General features: G+C 41.5%; 1 protein-coding gene across 9 annotated transcripts in view; it reads left to right on the top strand.

The window, feature by feature from the left end:
• The window catches only part of ENTPD6 (ectonucleoside triphosphate diphosphohydrolase 6), a 39,829-nt gene that overhangs the window by 9,803 nt on the left and 11,049 nt on the right, over positions 1-18,977 (top strand). For all 9 annotated transcript variants that reach the window (XR_014786967.1, XR_014786965.1, XR_014786966.1 and 6 more), the window contains 7 exons: positions 490-566; positions 924-1,067; positions 5,384-5,459; positions 6,381-6,416; positions 7,368-7,456; positions 12,690-12,769; positions 17,507-17,571. Coding sequence is in view for 4 of the 9 variants with exons in the window: in XM_084829180.1 (XP_084685306.1) it covers positions 490-566; positions 924-1,067; positions 5,384-5,459; positions 6,381-6,416; positions 7,368-7,456; positions 12,690-12,769; positions 17,507-17,571 (567 nt within the window). In the remaining 5 variants the exon portion in view is untranslated. The remainder of the gene's footprint in view (positions 1-489; positions 567-923; positions 1,068-5,383; positions 5,460-6,380; positions 6,417-7,367; positions 7,457-12,689; positions 12,770-17,506; positions 17,572-18,977) is intronic.

The raw sequence follows: 18,977 nt of genomic DNA, 5'->3' as shown, positions 1-18,977 counted from the left end.
TTGGAAGGACAGATACTGAAGCTGAAGCTCCAATATTTTGGCCACCTAATGCGAAGAGAAAACTCTCTGGAAAAGACCCTGATGCTGGGAAAGACTGAAGGCAAAAGGAGAAGGGGACGGCAGAGGATGAGATGGCTAGATAGCATCACCGATGCAATGAATATGAACTTGAGCACACTCCGGGAGAGAACGCAGGACAGGAGGGCCTGGCGTGCTATGGTCCATGGGGACATGAAGAGTCGGACACAACTGAACGACTGAACAACAACAAAGTTGTGGTAGATCAACAGCACAGGTAGAAGGGACGGTCCAGCTGGAACAGACTTTAACGTCTTATTCACTTACCTACCTCACTCTGTCATATATATGTGCTATATTATGGAGCAGGGTTTCACATTATGAGGTTACCTTGATCCTCAGTATTTTAATTTGCAAACTGCTAGATTGTGTGTGGATTAATTCTATTGCATTAATCTTTGTTTTTAACAGTAATTCCTAGACTAATCCGTGCCACATTCAGAGCAATAAAGCCAGGACTTTCTGCATATGCTGATGACATTAATAAGGTAATTTGAAGTTTACATCTCAAGGGGGGGTGTCTGATTCTCACTCTCTGTTCTCTGTAAATTAATCAATTTAGGCCACAGTGCACTGCACACTTACCTGGGAGTAAGTGACATTTCAAGGTCTTGGGCAGAGGTCTTTCCCATCACCTGCTACCTGAACCTTTTAACTGGAGATAAAGTTACATTTCAGATGTAGTGCTCTTGTATGTGTATTGGCCCCAGGAGCGTAGCCAAGTCATTTGTAGTATTAGAGGGCCAATACAGTATCCCACCTTCATATATAAGCATTCATCCCTACTAAAAGTGTTCTTTTCTTAACTGCTAAAATAGAAACACTGTGCTCTTTTATCTTTCCAGAGTGCTCAAGGAATAAATGAGCTACTGGCAGTTGCTAAAGAAGTTGTTCCTATGAAATTGTGGAAGTCCACCCCTCTAGTCCTTAAAGCAACAGCTGGTTTAAGGCTGCTGCCTGGAGAAAAGGCACAAAAATTGCTGGATAAGGTACTTCCTTTTTTTACTTCCATTGTCTTTTTTAATACCTACATCAGAATAACGTATATATTCTGTACAGCTATCATGCTGAAATCATCTGACATCTACATTTCAGTTCACTAACTAAAAATTAAACCTTGGGAATAAAGACTGACAGTAGGATCTTAATGAGAAGCTGCATCAGAAATGCATAGTTATCTGCAGTAATACAGTTAATATTCATAGGTCATCCAGAGATTTGGAGCTAGGTGTCATCAGTGCAGCTATGATTTTAGGGTTTGAGAGCAGTACTTGGTCCCATGTTTTTCTCTTCTCCCACTCTACATGCATGCACATTTCACCTTTTTCCCCTCTGTTCTAGACCAGCAGTGAATCTGACAATCCTATGTAAAACCAAAGCAAAGATGATGTGAATTTTGTGAGCAACTGCAGAGGGGCAGGGAGCACACACAGCTATGGTAGGCTGCTATGTATGCTGTCTGTCTCATGGATCACTGCCTTGTTGTGGCGAAGGGGCTTGCGTAACTCAGTGAAGCCATAAGCTATGCCGTGCAGGGCCACCCAAGACGGACAGGTCATAGCAGAGAGTTCTGACAAACTGTGGTCCACTGGAGAAGGAAAAGGCAACCCGCTCCAGTATTCTTGCCAAGAAAACCCCTTGAAACATTTCACAAGGCTAAAAGATATGACGCCGGAAGATGAGCCCCTCATGTCGGAAGGTGTCCAATATACTACTGGGGAAGAGCAGAGGGAATTTCCAAGTAGCGCCAGAAAGAGTGAAGCAGCTGGGCCAAAGCCGAAAGCTGTGGATGTGTCTGGTGGTGAAAAGAAAGTCCGATGCTATAAAGAACGATATTGTTTAGGAACCTGGAATGTAAGGTCAATGAATCAAGGTAAGCAGGAGATGGTCAAACATGAGATGGCAAGATTGAACATCGACATCATGGGAATCAGCGAACTAAAATGGACAAGCATGGGCAAATTTAGTTCAGGTGACCATTATATCGACTATTGTGGGCAAGAATGCCTTAGAAGAAATGGAGTAGCACTCATAGTCAATAAAAGGGTGGGGAAAGCAGTACTGGGGTACAATCTCAAAAACGATAGAATGATCTCAGTACGAATCCAAGGCAAACCATTCAACATCACAGTAATTCTAGTCTATGCCCCAACCACTGAGGCCGAAGAAGCTGAGGTTGATCGGTTCTATGAAGACCTACAACACCTAGAACTAACACCACAAAAAGATGTCCTCTTCATCATAGGGGATTGGAATGCTAAAGTAGGAAGTCAAGAAATCACCGGGATAACAGGCAGGTATGGCCTTGGTGTACAAAATGAAGCAGGACAAAGGCTAATAGAGTTTTGCCAAGAGAACACACTGATCATAGCAAACACTCTTTTCCAACAGCACAAGAGGCAACTCTACACATGGACATCACCAGATGGTCAATATCGAAATCAGATTGATTATGTCCTTTGCAGCCAAAGATGGAGAAGCTCCATACAGTCAGTAAAAACAAGACCTGGAGCTGACTGTGGCTCAGATCATGAGCTTCTTGTTGCAAAATTTCGGCTGAAATTGAAGAACGTAGGGAAAACCACTAAACCATTCAGGTATGACCTAAATCATATCCCTTATGAATATACAGTGGAGGTGAGGAATAGATTTAAGGGGTTAGACCTGATAGACAGTGCCTGAGGAACTATGGACGGAGGTCCGTAACATTGTTCAGGAGGCAGCAACGAAATCCGTCCCAAAGAAAAAGAAATGCAAGAAAGCCAAGTGGCTGTCTGTTGAGGCTTTACAAGTAGCTGAGGAAAGAAGGGAAGCGAAAAGCAAGGGAGAAAGGGGAAGATATACCCAACTGAATGCAGAGTTCCAGAGAATAGCAAGGAGAGACAAGAAGGCCTTTTTAAATGAACAGTGCAAAGAAATCGAGGAAAACGACAGAATGGGAAAGACTAGAGATCTCTTCAAGAAAATTGGAGATATGAAGGGAACGTTTTGTGCAAAGACGGGCATGATAAAGGACAAAGAAATCAGGGACCTAACAGAAGCAGATGAGATTAAGAAGAGGTGGAAAGAATCCACAGAAGAACTATACAGGAAAGGTCTTAATGTCCCTGATAGCCATGATAGTGTGCTCACTGAACTTGAGCCAGACATCCTAGAGAGTGAAGTCAAGTGGGCCTTAGGAAGCATTACTAACAACAAAGCTAGTGGAGATGACAGTATTCCAGCTGTGCTATTTAAAATCCTAAAAGATGATGCTGTTAAAGTGCTGCACTCAATATGCCAACACATTTGGAACACTCAACAGTGGCCACAAGACTGGAAAAGGTCAGTTTACATTCCAATTCCAAAGAAGGGCAATGCCAAAGAGTGTTCAAACTACCGCACAATTGCGCTCATTTCACATGCCGGCAAGGTGATGCTCAAAATCCTACAAGCTAGGCTTCAGCTGTATGCGAACCGAGAACTACCGGAAATACAAGCTGGGTTTCGAAGAGGCAGAGGAACTAGAGATCAAATCACCAACATTCGCTGGATCATGGAGAAAGCAAGAGAATTCTAGAAAGACATCTATTTCTGCTTCATTGACTATACTAAAGCCTTTGATTGTGTGGATCACAACAAACTGTGGCAAATTCTTAAAGAGATGGGACTACCAGACCTCCTTACGTGTCTCCTGAGAAACCTGTACGAAACCTTTCAAGAAGCAACAGTAAGAACCAGACATGGAACAACCGAGTGGTTCAAAATTGGGAAAGGAGTACGACAAGGCTGCATATTGTCTCCCTGCTTATTTAACTTATATGCAGAGTACATCATGAGAAACGCCGGGTTGGATGAATTCCAACAGTTCGGAATTAAGATTGCCGGGAGAATTATCAACAACCTCAGATACGCAGACGATATCACCCTAATGGCAGAAAGTGAAGAGGATCTAAAGAGCCTATTGTTGAGGGTGAAAGTGGAGAGTGCAAAAGCTGGTCTGAAACTCGACATTAAAAAACTAAGATCATGGCATCTGGCCCCATCACTTCCTGGCATATAGAAGGGGAAGAAATGGAAGCAGCGACAGATTTTATTTTCTTGGGCTCCAAGATCACCGCAGATGGTGACTGTGGCCATGAAATTAAAAGACGCTTGCTCCTTGGGAGGAAAGCTATGGCCAACCTAGACAGCATAGTAAGAAGCAGAGACATCACCTTGCCGACAAAGGTCCGTCTAATCAAAGCTATGGTTTTCCCAGTAGTAACGTATGGCTGTGAGAGCTGGACTGTAAGGAAGGCTGAGCGCCGAAGAATTGATGCTTTCGAATTGTGGTGCTGGAGAAGACTCTTACGAGTCCCCTGGACTGCAAGGAGGTCAGATCAGTCCATCCTAAAGGAAATCAACCCTGAGTGCTCATTGGAAGGACAGATACTGAAGCTGAAGCTCAAATATTTTGGCCACCTAATGCGAAGAGCAAAGTCACTGGAAAAGACCCTGATGCTGGGAAAGATTGAAGGCAAAAGGAGAAGGGGTCGCCAGAGGATGAGATAGCTAGATAGCATCACCGATGCAATGAATATGAACTTGAGCACACTCCGGGAGAGAGCAGAGGACAGGAAGGCCTGGCGTGCTATGGTCCATGGGGTCACGAAGAGTCGGACACGACTTAACAACTGAACAACATGCTGTCTGTCAGTATCTTCTGTCTTATGGTCTAAGGATGCTTCCAGACAAACCATTTATCCTGTAATCGTCCTGCCTCAAACATGGAATTTTACCAGGGTCCAGGCAACGTCTTCCATTTGTATCCCTCCCATGTTTTCACACTGCTGCTTTCATCTTTTTTCATACCAGGAAAATATCTGTTGAGGAGGAAAAGATGGAATAGGTGCAGTAGCTTTGATTTGTAGTGCTAGGAGCCCTCCGACTAAAACTACCCTTTCAGATAAGCACATGGAAGGTCACATGATGTGACACAATGGATTTGTAACCTTCCAGAAACTGAGCACTTCTAGCCTTGAAGCTAAAGTGCAGAAAACAATATTTCTTGATCATCATGTCAGTACTGTTGCTTAGTTGGGCTAGGTTATTTTTTATGAATTGCAAGTATTCTTCTGGAAGATACTTCCATTCTGGGGGCGGGGGGGTGCAAGGAAATACTTACTGTTGACCCGCATGGCGCTATAAGGAAAACTACTGTAATGCTCAAAATATTTTGCTAAAAGTCAGGGTCTAAATTCTGAGGAACTTTGCCTTTTGGGGGGCAAGGGAAGGTTTTTTTTATTCTACTTCAAATTAAAATAAAGTCTTATTTTAAATTTAGGTAAAGGAAATTTTTCAAGCATCTCCATTCCTTGTGAGGAACGATTGTGTTTCCATAATGGATGGAACAGATGAAGGTAGGTTGAATTTGTTTTTCAATAACTTCATACAACTGCTTTGATTCTGCAAGAACAGTTTTGTACGACAGAGAAGACCAATATGAAATTAGGGGCAAGTGCAGTTGTTTTTGCTAAATACCTATATAACATTGTTATATAGGTATTTAGTAAAACACATTGCATATAGGTTATATAGGTACTTAGTATAACACATGGCTTTTACAGAATAACAAGTACAAACAGAAAAGGTCCCTGCCCCAATGAACTTTAGAATGCTAGCAAGGGTGAAGTGACAGTGAGGGAGGTGCGAGCAACAACAAAAGAATGTGAGCATTCACTGCAGTTAATGTAATGGGGGGTTTTCTAGTTCCTGTATAGCAACTAATACTTGTCTATTAGGGTGCTTTCAGACTTCGCATTTGTTTCAATAATTGGAAATGTGGTCTGTGGCAAGATTCTGTAGATATGGTGTCTTCTATGTGCAGTGTGCTGTATTTTAGAAATTACTTAGGGTAGTTTAACACTGACCATTTCCCCATACAAATATCACTTGAATGTAGGGGAAAATGTGCACACCATTGCCCTGGACCAGCTAGGATCATACATGCATGAAAGCAGGATTCTTTGCATGCATCCCTAGCTAGATGAGGAAACCCATCTGCAAACAGCACCTGAGGTGATATTTTCAATAAGCTTTTCCTTTAGCATGCCAATGTCTTTTCCCCTGGCATAGTTGTAGCCAATTTAGACCCCTTTAGCATGTACATAAGTTACAATTGTTCGCTCCAGCATTCATTCTGTCATTCCCGCTCATTCATTCAGTTTGGAGAGATCTTGACTGAACAAACTTGACCTCTTTGATTTTTTAAAATCAGTTTATTAGTAGAGGTGGGAAATGGTTTTGTGTAAATCCATATAATTTCATTTTTTTAAAACTAGGTATTTCAGCATGGATCACTGTCAACTTTCTAACAGGTATGTGTATAAGTAAATTGTGATCTGTCACCTGCAAGTTTTATATTCCATGTTGTGATCCTTTCTAAATGTCCAAATTGGAAATTGCTCTATGAAATTACAAGATTTGCAGCACAGTCCTGTGCATATTTATTTGGAGGTCAGTACAGCCGTGTTCAGTGGGAGTTATACTTGAATGTGCCTCAGTCAAATTCTCCACAGAAAGTCTGAATTTAAAACCTGTGTGAATTTAAAACATATTATGGCAAATACAGATAAATAGAACACACCTTTTTTGACTTTGTAATACAAGTGTTTCCACCAGAAGTAGGAGGGGCTGCAGCTCAGTGGCAGAGCACATATGCTTTGTACGCAGACGGTCCGAGGTCAGTCCCCAGCATTTAGTATCCCAGCCAGCCAGCCATGCTCTTTACCAAGATACTACATTTCACCCTCTGATTCCTATCTTCCGGTAGCTTCCTATGTTCCGAAGTACAAATAATATTAAGTGGGATGACCTAGAGCAGGGTGACTTCTACGTTGTCCAGAATCCACACAGAGATGCAATGCCTGGAGGGATCTTCAGATTGTCTTAACACGGTGCTACTCTCACCCTCACTTGGAGAGTTGAGTGGTGACCATGTGTATATACACCCAAGAAGTGACTATTGGTTTGTGTGTGTTGATTAATGGAGATGAGTGGCGATAGAACAAATCTCCAATTACTGCAGGGTGTCTTGCTTTCTAACTAAACTTTCACTAGTGTGTAAGGGGGACACTGTATCCTCTCCCCACTTTTTCCATTGATCTTTGTTCACTTGCCCAGGAATAACTGTGAACCATAAGCCTGGCAGTCTATGTGTGTTTGTTAGTATTGGGAATGTTCAGATGTTTTTCTTGGCTGTTTTCTGTGACAAAATGTCATGACTAAATATTTAATTAACTTTTTTTTAATTAAATTATGCATTTCAGGTAGATTGAATGCTCCAAGAAAAAGATGTGTAGGAATGCTGGATTTAGGAGGTGGATCAACTCAGATCACATTTCGCCCAAGCACTGAGGTAACAAGAGAGTTCAAGTTCATTTATCAAAACAGTTGTGATGAACTACCAGATATTTTACCTTTTCTTTTGTTATCAGTTTGATTTGGGGTGTCAAATATGCCGATCAGAATGTATATTAAGAACTTTTGCTCAAGAAAATGCAAGTCCATTAGGGGTTGACCTCTCATGCCAACAAGCAAAGGGGCCAGCCAACACATGAATCCTCCCTCTTTTATGAGCCCTGAGCAGACCAGAGAGGGAACTGCCTGCCGCTGTTCCCACCAGCGGAGACAACCAGCCATTTGATTGGCTCGGCGCTCATGCTGCGGGGAGGTGCTGCCACCGCTGCAGCCCAGACTCTTGCCAGCTCCCTTCCTTTCCCGCCACAGGACCTGCATGTACTCACAATGGTGGCTCCCCAGTAAGCGGGGAACTGGATTCTTTTGAAAAGAACACTTCTAAGCAAGTGGCATTAAGACTAGAACTAAACACACAAGCTGCTTCACTAGCATGATGCCACAACTTTGTGATATGGAATACCAACCCAGAACATGGTGTTCCTACAGTTGCATGGGCTAATGCTACTGTACTAGTGACCACCATAATCTCTTCCTAAACTTTAGTGGTGCTGCAAAAAGCTATTACGGGCTGTAGAAGTGGGTTGAGATGTGACACAAAGTTCAAGACTGGGGAACTTCTTTGTCATCCATATGTCCTACGCTGTACAATGCCACACCCCTAATACAGGAAGTAGTTGTCCTTGGATTGCAGCATGACAGGATTGACTTGTCTTACTTGTCTCAAATAGGTTGCCACTGTAGTTACATTGGCACGAGGCACGCCATCACCACAGCTATGCACGTCTGTAGGACTCGGCTGCTTCACACAATAAAAAGTGATGTTTGCAGTGTGCTCTCTATTTATTGCTGTGGTGAACATTGTAACAGGCACGGAAGGAAGATATTTATGAGTCTACAGTAAAACACAAAAGATGGCATACCTTCACAAATGGTTGTAAATTCATATTAAAGATACTGGGTTGTATCCAATGCACTTGAGCAAGGAGAACTTCCCGTCCCCTGTTCTAAAGCAGTCATCCTTAAGATTTTATAGTTCTCTATCTAGCAGGCATGGTTGGCAGAGCTTAGGTAATCATGTTTGGTAGGCTTCTCATTTTTCCAGGCTCTCTCTGGTCAACCGTGTTAAAATCTTATCACTCATAGCATTCAGCTTAGCAGTACCTCTAGTTCTTTTATCTTAAACACACATCTGTGCACCATGACTTTTTGGACTCAGTCATACCACTTGCTCATGACCTCAGGAGAGCCTCTCCATAACACAGCCAGACTTACAGTTCACTTCAGAAGCACCCTTGCAAAGGTCTATCTCTTCATGAGGTAATGAGCTTTTTATTTTTAAGAATTAACTAACGCACCTGTGGCAAGCTTTTTTGCCCTAGTTCCAAGAAAACATTTTTGCACTTAAAGCCAGCTTATAGCATACATAGGTAATCAATGTATTACTAATCACTACAGTTAGCATACACAGATTATTATGAATAGCACTTCTGTGAAATATAATGAATTGTGAAATATAATGAATTGGGGTTGGACTCGATGGTCTTGTAGGCCCCTTCCAACCCTACTATTCTATGATACTATTCTATGTTATCAACAATTGATGTTATGTTCATATTTTGTGACACCCGGTGCAGCCCTCTTTGTCCCCCAGAAGCTTCTGAGGATTGGGGGACCCTCAGGAAAGGCCTAGCATGTGGGGTGGGGAGTTACAGTGAAAGAGGGGAATGGCGGCGGGACAGAATAATCAGAATTTAAGAGCCATGCTGGATCAGACCAAGGGTCCATCTAGTCCAGCATTCTGTTCACACAGTGGCCAACCAGTTGCCCACAGGCAACCCACTACAGGACATGAGTGCAACAGCACCATCCTGCCCAAGTTCCCCAGTGACTGGTGTACATATGTGGGACTGCCTCAGATACTTGGATCCATCAGGACTAATAGCCATTGATAGCCTTATGCTCCATGAATTTGTCCTTTTAAATCTAAAGTAGTGCTCATCATTACATCTTGTGGAAGTGAATTCCATACTTTATGGACTGTGTGAAGAAGTACTTCCTTTTATCTGTCCTGAATGTCTCACTAATCGGCTTCATGGGATGACCTGAGGTTCTAGTATTTTGAGAGAGGGAGAAAAATGTCTCCCTATCCACATTCATCACACCATGTATAATTTTGTACCCCTCTATCATGTCTCCCCTTGTTGTTGTTGTTGTTGTTTATTCGGTCAGTTGCTTCCGACTTGTGACTTCATGGACCGGCCCACACCAGAGCTTTCTGCCACCCCCAGCTCCCCGAAGGTCGAGTCCATCACCTCCAGAATATCGTCCATCCATCTTGCCCTTGGTCGGCCCCTCTTCCTTTTGCCTTCCACTTTCCCTAGCATCAGCATCTTCTCCAGGGTATCCTGTCTTCTCATGATGTGGCCAAAGTATTTCAGTTTTGCCTTTAATATCCTTCCCTCAAGTGAGCAGTCTGGCTTTATTTCCTGGAGTATGGACTGGTTTGATCTTCTTGCAGTCCACGGCACTCTCAGAATTTTCCTCCAGCACCACAGCTCAAAAGCATCTAACTTCCTTCGCTCAGCCTTCCTTATGGTCCAGCTCTCGCAGCCATAGGTTACTACGGGGAATACCATTGCTTGAACTATGCGGACCTTTGTTGTCAGTGTGATGTCTCTGCTCTTAACTATTTTATCAAGATTTGTCATTGCTCTCCTCCCAAGAAGTAAATGTCTTCTGATTTCCTGGCTGCAGTCAGCGTCTTTGTGCCTATATCTTTGCGCCTAATCTTTGCGCCTAGAAATACAAAGCCTGTCACTGCCTCTGTGCCTAGAAATACAAATTCTCCCCTTACTCACCTTTTTTTCCAAACTAAAGAAGCCTAGCTGTTTTAACCTTCCCTCATGGGGGTGTTGCTCCAGCCCCTTGATCATTTTAGTTGCCCTTTTCTGCACTTTTTCCGATTCTACAATAACCTTTTTTAGGAGCAGTGACCAGGTGGCTGTCTTCACAAGCGATTTAATGCAAAGTTAGAGCAGTGTGAATTCCTTTGCGACAGATGATGTCATCACCAATCCGCTGCCAACCAGCCACTTCCCTCTTGAAAAGCTGCATTTGCTGAAACTCCTTTTACTCCGACTTTTTTTTTTTTTTACTGAAAGCAGCTCCCTGGCGGTTTTACCACAGTGTGCCGTGTCCCCCCTGCATTAAATCCTGGGCATGCCTCTGTGACCTGGCAGTGACATGGCCAAGGGGGTGGGTTGTTCCATTCCTTCTTGTTTCTCCAGTGGAAGTACTTTTCCCCATTCCCATTGAGAAAATCCCCAGGAGTGCAGTAGCAACCCCTCACATTACTGCAGTAGTGGAGACACTCAATCACCTTAGGTAGCCTGCTTTTAATCTTTACTATATCCCTCCTTCTGTGCATGTTTACTCAGAAGTAAGAAATACATCTTGCTCCCCTGCAGTGAAAGGATTAAAGGCTAACTTTAGTAACTTACCCTAAAGCCCTCTTTTACTTCTCCAATGCTCTCTGAAATCCCTGTTGCGATGTTCTGCTTCTTTGGTGTTCTGTAGTTTCTCTGTTAAGTTTATTGCTTTATTGCAGTAAGATCTTTGGTTTAGGGAGTTTCTCATTGCAAGCAGGGAGAGGAAGAAAGGGGGGGTTGGAAGCAGTAGGCAAAGGTACACACATGGGGAAAAATGGGGTGGGAGCAATAACTCTGCAGCAGATTGCTGGGGTGCAGCAAAATTGGGATGTGGTGGAGCTCTCAGGAGCCTTCAGATGCTGCACTGGAGAACTGGGGATTTGGGTTTCTTCAGGGAAATCTGCACACATGGGGAAAATTAGTAGCTCTCCATTCATAAAGTAGTAGCGGCGCAGAATCTGGACAGGGATGGGAAATAAGCCTCTCTCATTGGTTGAGCAGTCCCTGCCAGTTTGATGACGTTCAGTTCTACTCATCCCACCTGGAAGTATGTTCCTTTCAAGTGCTGAAAACCAAATTTTAAAGGTACGCTACACTTGGCTTATCTTACTTCATATATCCCTGATGGACCAAAGCCAATTCCATTAAAATCCAGGTTATATTCCAACGCGCTTCTCATTCCATTGTCATGAAGATCCCCTCCTGAACGGTACACGCTATTCTAAGTGCAGTCGCACCATAGATTTGTATAAGGGAGTATGATCTTGGCAGTTTTGTTTTAAATTCCTTTCCTAATTATTCCTAACATGGAATTCGCCTTTTTTCACAACTGCTGCACACTGGGTTGACCTTTTCATCGAGCTGTCCACTGCAACCGCAAGATCTCTGTCTTGGTCAGTCACCACTAGCTCAGATCCCATTAGCTTATACTTGGAGCTGGGATTTTTGCTCCAACACTTTAGATTTGCTTTACACATTACAATCAGAGAGGGCCCTGCTGGCTTTTCCTCGTGAGTTTTACAAGGAGAGGTTTTTGTCCCAACCTTCTGAATGCGCTGAAATATATTTAAAAGCAAATTTGAGATGCTCATTTCAGGGGTTTGTGGAATAAGTGCAGCCCTCTGCTTTTTGTTTTGAACATGCAGTAGACACGCTCATGAGCTGTACTTAGCCAAGCCTCCTGGGGTTATGTATGTTTGCCTTGTGTTTGCACACATGTATCTTTCCTTCAGATATAATACTGTTCACCATGGGGCATGTTGTGGAAGCACTACTTTTTCATAAGTGATATTTCTAAACCAACTGCCCTCAGAAAGTTGTTGTAAGGATAAAATGGGGATTTTTTGGGTGGGGGGAATCTTCCAAATTAAATGAGCTTGGAGGAAGGACAAAAGGAAAATGTAATAAACGTTTGAGTATTTTAGACTCAGCTGCCCATTCTGAATGTGTAGGAGCTATTCTTCCTCATTTATTTGAAATGAAATTGCCATGAAAAGGAACTGGCATTTCAGTAGGGTTCCTAATGTGCACAACTTTTTTCTCATTTAAACTGATGGTATACTTGCGGTTGAGTTTTTTTTCTCAGTTTTTTTTATCATGACCATGATGCAGAACTGTATGAAAATTATGTATGTATGTAGTTCAAAGAACTTTAGAATGCTTCAGCAGCCCTCTGACAACATTTGCTTTATTACTTTTCTTTGCACAGAATATTCAAGAAGTGTTCTTTCTTTCTCTTCACAGAGTATTCTGAAGAGCTTATCCGCTGACCACATCACTTCATTTCAGTTGTTTAACACCACATACCATCTGTATTCACACAGGTTAGTTGTGAGAAGGAGTTTATCCCACGAGGTGGGGTTGGGAGTACATTTTACAATATAATAGTTAATGCATAATCATAATCTATTGTTTATAAAAGCACATATACTAGCTGATATATACAAATCAAACAGGTCTCTGAATGCAGGCTCACAGTAGCCTGGTTCTCATATCACAACAGCCCAGTTTTTTTTTTTAAAAAACAACCTGTGTTGTGAGTGAAGGGGGAGCAAGCGAGTGTGCTGGTTCTTGCTGTCCAATTGCTCCTGTTTCAGCCGGGTGGAGCTAAACAACTTGGGGATGCCCCGTTTAACTGTGGTTTACAACTCTGGGTTGTGTCTCCCCCAGCAACTCAGAATACCCAGTTTGCATGTCACAAATGCTCTGCCTGGTTGCAGTGGGAGCTGTCGGGTGGTAAGAACCATTATATTTGCTCCCACTTCATTCACAACAACCCAGGGTTTAAAAACACCCTGACGTGTGAATCAAGTCAATCTCCAAAAAAAAGAAGAAGAAAGAAACAAAAGGAAAACCTTGTACTAGCTGGCAGAGAATAAAACATGGAAAAATAGTGAAAGTGTTCAATAGTTAACTTAGGAATAAGAAAGTGTTATTTTGCTTCAGTGTAACCCAAACAGCGTGTCTGGAATACGCTGTGCACATTCTGTGTAATTATTATTTACTTGAATACATACTCAGCTGTGTTTTGGCTTTTGTAAAAGTATTTTGTCAGAGTTTGGGGTGAATAACATTTAAAGAGGAAAAAAATGATGTGTAAGTCAGGAGCAAAGATCATTGGGTGGGAAACATGATCTAGGACCCCTGAGAGAGGACTGGCAGCTGTGTAGAGAACAGACATAAACAAGATCTCTGTGGTTTTGAAACCCTCTCCTGACACTGTAGCCCTGATCCAGCTGGGACCATTTCTGAATACACACAGTCTTCAGTGCATCCTTCCCTAACTTGATAAGGAACCACATACACAAACAGATACTGCATATATATTTCCTCAGTCTGAGAAGCCTGTCTAGGAGCTAGAGCTCTACACCTCATCTGTTCAGACGGGGGGGTGTATGGTAGTCTAAATCAACACCACTCTTCCCCTGATTGCTAACAACCTGGCTGGGGCTGGGGAGTCCCCAGATCAGACTTCTTAAACTGCTGTTTGTAAGCTAGGAGGGCTAGAAATTTGAAGGCCAGGGTTTAAATTCACAGACGTCCACTGTGCACACACACGTCCACTGTGCACACAAATACATTCTGTGTCTCTCTGTTTTTTCTAGTCATTTGTTCTTCTCCTTTCAAGGGCATGATGTTCTTTTGGTAGCTATAAAGAACCCTAAAAGTTTCAAAGCTCATGCAAAAGATTGCACTGCTAAATGCTGTTGATCAGGAGTCTCCAACCTTCTTGGGCCTGTGGGCACATTTGGCATTTTGAAAAAGTACCTAGGGCTAGAGATGTAAAACTTCCCGAAATTTTGAAGTCATGGGGGAAAAAAGTTGTTTTCCTGGTTTTGTTTATTTGTTTTAAACAGAAATTTTGGGAGAAAATAAGCAATGCTTCTCTTTTTTTTTAGCTTATATCTTTACAGATCTAAAGTCACTTTGTAGCTTTAGGACAACTTTCCCCAACCTGGTGCTGTCCAGATACTTTGGACTTCCTATCAGCCTCAGGCAAGATGGCCTGAGGAATGCTGGGCATTGTAGTCCAAAACATCTGTAGGGCACCTGGTTGAGGAAGGCTGCTTTAGGAATGTAAAGGAGCCTTTGTGTTCCTAAACATATATTATGTATAACTTGATTTGCTCATAAAATTATTGTTATATATGAAAACATTAAAAAGTGAACTCAGTGAATTTGTAATTATTGTTTGAATAAACTATACTTTAAAAATTTAATATACCAGATACTAGTTTTATGAGCAAGTAGTCCCTGAAACATCTGAATCATCCTAGAAGCCATAAAAAGCAGGAAGAACTGGAGGAAGAGGAAGACAATTCCAGAAACACAGGACTCTGTAGAACAAAACCCAAACTGTAAAGAATGTACATTTTTTCCATACTATGATATGGTGACTCTGTTCACATCTTGGGAAACTGTGCATAACTTGGAGCATCCCAAAATGTCTATTGGTAAAAGATGCATTGGATCAGTAATTTTAATAAGAAATGGAAGAAATAACTATATTGAGAATCTTACGGAGAGAAGTAAAAAAAAATTTCCCCATAGCTTCATTATTTCCAGACATTTTACATCTCTGGACTTTCTGTAAAAGTCTTCTTATTACATAGTTTTTAGAAATCATTTGGGGGAGAGTAAAGGCTTGGTAACAATATATAAACACCTTGCCTTAAATTCTAAAAAAATATTTTCATAATCCAAAGCTGTTCAATTTTTCCAATGCGGAGGGCAGGGGGGAATGGTCCTTAGGAAAAAAACAAGAAAAATCTGTTTTTTTCCCTAATTTTTCTGGGTTTTCTTTTCCAGGCCTTCACATCTCTACCTGGGGTACCACTACAAATTGGCCCCTCACCTCCATACAGCAGCCAGTCACAAAAATGCTGGGAGCCCCCCCCATCTGTGTCTGTGTAGGAATGTGCACCCTATGTGTGAGCTACTCACTGTGGCTTGTCTGTCTGCTCTGCTCCTTCTTTCTCTGGCTCTTTCTTTTCCCTTCCTTCCGTCTGTCTGTCTGTCTCTCTCACCCTGCTCACCCCCGGTCTCTGGCTCCATTAACTTGCAGAAGGGGAAGATGCCTCAGCCTAGTCTTGTGGTTACATTTGTGTCCATGCAGCAGATTGTCTCCCCAACTTTTCCCTCTTCCCAGGAACCAGGACATTTCTAGATGTCCTAAGTATACTGACCCTCCTTTTAAAATCATCACTATATTTACTCAAAAGAAAAGTGTTTGCTGGCAGCTTAAGATTAATGTTTGAGAAGCTTTTTATTACAAAATAGCAAAAGCTTTTGTAGGCGACAATCTACTTCATTGGATGCTGAGGTTGAACATCTGACAAAGTAGGCTGCTGCCTACAAAGCTTGTGCCATTTTGTTAAAAAAGGGGGGGCTTTTTAAACATTAGTCTCAAGGTGCCATTAAACACATTTGTTTTTCTTTTATTATAGAAGACTAACATGGCTTCTATATTATATATTTACCTTCTGATCCTTCTTAGGCCAATTTCATGCTGCTTGTATTTAGAAACATGCAGCAAGATGACAGTTGGGCAGTGAGAGTCATTCCACAAAAGCCTGGAGCATATTTTACCATTTCGCCCATCTAACCACTTTTATTTAAATCACCTGTACGAGGGTCAAGAAGCAACAGTAAGAACCAGACATGGAACAACCGAGTGGTACAAAATTGGGAAAGGAGTACAACAAGGCTGCATATTGTCACCCTGCTTATTTAACTTATATGCAGAGTACATCATGAGAAATGCCGGGTTGGATGAATCACAGGTCGGAATTAAGATTGCTGGGAGAATGATCAACAACCTCATATATGCAGACGATACCACCCTAATGGCAGAAAGCGAAGAGGATCTCAAGAGCCTCTTGTTGAGGGTGAAAGAGGAGAGTGCAAAAGCTGTTTTGAAACTCAACATTAAAAAAACTAAGATCATGGCATCTGGCCCTATCACGTCCTGGTATATAGAAGGGGAAGAAATGGAAGCAGTGACAGATTTTACTTTCTTGGGCTCCAAGATCACCGCAGATGGTGACTGTAGCCATGAAATTAAAAGACGCTTGCTCCTTAGGAGGAAAGCTATGGCAAACCTAGACAGCATAGTAAGAAGCAGAGACATCACCTTGCCGACAAAGGTCCGTCTAATCAAAGCTATGGTTTTCCCAGTAGTAATGTATGGCTGTGAGAGCTGGACTATAAGGAAGGCTGAGCGCCGAAGAATTGATGCTTTCGAACTGTGGTGCTGGAGAAGACTCTTGCGAGTCCCCTGGACTGCAAGGAGGTCAAATCAGTCCATCCTAAAGGAAATCAACCCTGAGTGCTCATTGGAAGGACAGATACTGAAGCTGAAGCTCCAATATTTTGGCCACCTAATGCGAAGAGAAAACTCTCTGGAAAAGACCCTGATGCTGGGAAAGACTGAAGGCAAAAGGAGAAGGGGACGGCAGAGGATGAGATGGCTAGATAGCATCACCGATGCAATGAATATGAACTTAAGCATGCTCCGGGAGAGAGCGCAAGACAGGAAGGCCTGGCGTGCTATGGTCCATGGGGTCACGAAGAGTCGGACACGACTGAACAACAACAACAACAAACCACTTTTATTTAAATCACATACTATAAAAGCAGACCAAGTATGTATGGAAACATTTCACTGATGTTGTGAAATGAGGTTTATAAAGGGAAATAAAAAATCAGCTGCCACTGATTCAGCATAAAATTGTTCGTATAAGTGGAACGCTAGTTTCCTGCATGGTTGGAGTTGTTGCAAGTTAGAAATTTGGACTTCCAATGGTACCTGCCAAATCCTGAAGAGTCTCCTCTTTATATAATGCAAAGTTTCTACCTCTCATGTAGAGCAACAATTCAAGTTTTCTGACAGGTTCAAAATTCAATAACTGCAAAGTCCAATGCATTCTGTATATATCTGTTTGTGTAGAGCCAATCCTCAACAGATTATGTGTGCTTAACAGATACTAACAAACAGTAAAACTGAATTCAGTCTCAGTACTAGAGTATTGTTTTGATCTTGCTTTTATCCACTTCTCTAGTTACTTAGGACTTGGAGTAATGTCAGCAAGATTGGCAATTTTAGGAGGAGCTCAAGGACAAGCCTGTAAGTATTATTTGAGTACTAATGAATGGGTTTTTTTTAGTTTAGTTGCTTGTTTGGTTGTTCAGTTTCTTTTTTATTTTTAAACAAACACACATCCTTAAAAGGATTACACATTGTAAAATTATGCATACAGAAATTGCAAATGAATAGCCAGTATAAATACATGCATTCCTATAAATGCCCTGCATTGGCACTGGTCACTTCATTGCGACTTTATAAACAAAACAAAGGAGCTACAAAGGAGATTTTAAACAACGTGTAAGGATGTACATCATCCAATTTATCATTCCAGAAACTAATACAAATTGACCACTTGCTTATAAATTGATTTTCATATATTTGATTTTACAAGCCCAAACAGAATATATATGTTTATGATTATAGCTATATCCCAAATCCTGTAGAACCAGTCTGAGAGAGGTGGTACCATTTTTTTTCAAGTTGACATTTTAGGTGCTATTAATAAGTTTGTAGTCATCTCAACACCAGCTATATCAATGCATCCTTCCAAATAATTTAGTAATACTCTTCATTCGGTTCATTTGGAATATTATCGCCTGTAATCTCCTCAATGTAATACAACACTAACTGCCCAAAGCTTTTAATTTTTTCACAGCTCCCAGATATATGCATATAATCTGCATGAGCGTTTCCACATCTCCAGCAATTATCTTGGGATAAATTATAAAGCATCTTCCATTTGTACAGTATCAAATACCATTGATCCACTGTCTTTATAGAAGTTCTCTTTCAAATTTGCTGCAATCGATACTTTACCTATGTTTTCTCCTATCCAGTGCCACACTTCTTCTGTGATAGAAATGCCCAGATCGTTTTCCCATTTCTTTTGATAATTCATAGGTCCTTTAATTTGCATTTCACTAAGAATTTTGTAAATATTCCCACTTAATCCCTCCTTTACTGATGCATGGAGCAGTCCTGCCATCTTTTCTAATTAATTCAGCCATGGCATGTCTTATTTGAAAAAATGTATACAATTCAGGAACAGAATGGTTCATCCTATCTCTAATAAACTCAAAAGATACAATCTCGTTATTTTCCCATAAATCTTTCAACAGATGAAATCCATGAGCCTCCTAAGAAGACATAGTGCATAATATTTCCTTCGGATTAATCTGCTCATTGTATATATATGATGTAAATGGAGACAATCCTAGACGGGTTTTTGGTCTATATTTTGTCCATATCACAAATATTGCCCACAAACATGGATTCTGGCATATTATATCCATACCAAATGATTTCTTACACTCATCATCCCAAGGGCTCAGGTTAGGTAATGACATATTTTAAAATATCATCCCAGTAAAACTACTTAATATGTATCCATATAGGAATATATGTTAAAATCTGATGTTTTATTTGTAATATATTGGTCACATACA

The sequence above is a fragment of the Heloderma suspectum genome, chromosome 1 (genome assembly GCF_057233095.1).
Source record: "Heloderma suspectum isolate Gila_16-S chromosome 1, 16-S_ref, whole genome shotgun sequence".
Lineage (NCBI taxonomy): Eukaryota > Metazoa > Chordata > Lepidosauria > Squamata > Helodermatidae > Heloderma > Heloderma suspectum.
The sequence above is the reverse complement of the archived record's forward strand: the minus strand, read 5'-3'. Positions and strand labels throughout refer to the sequence as shown.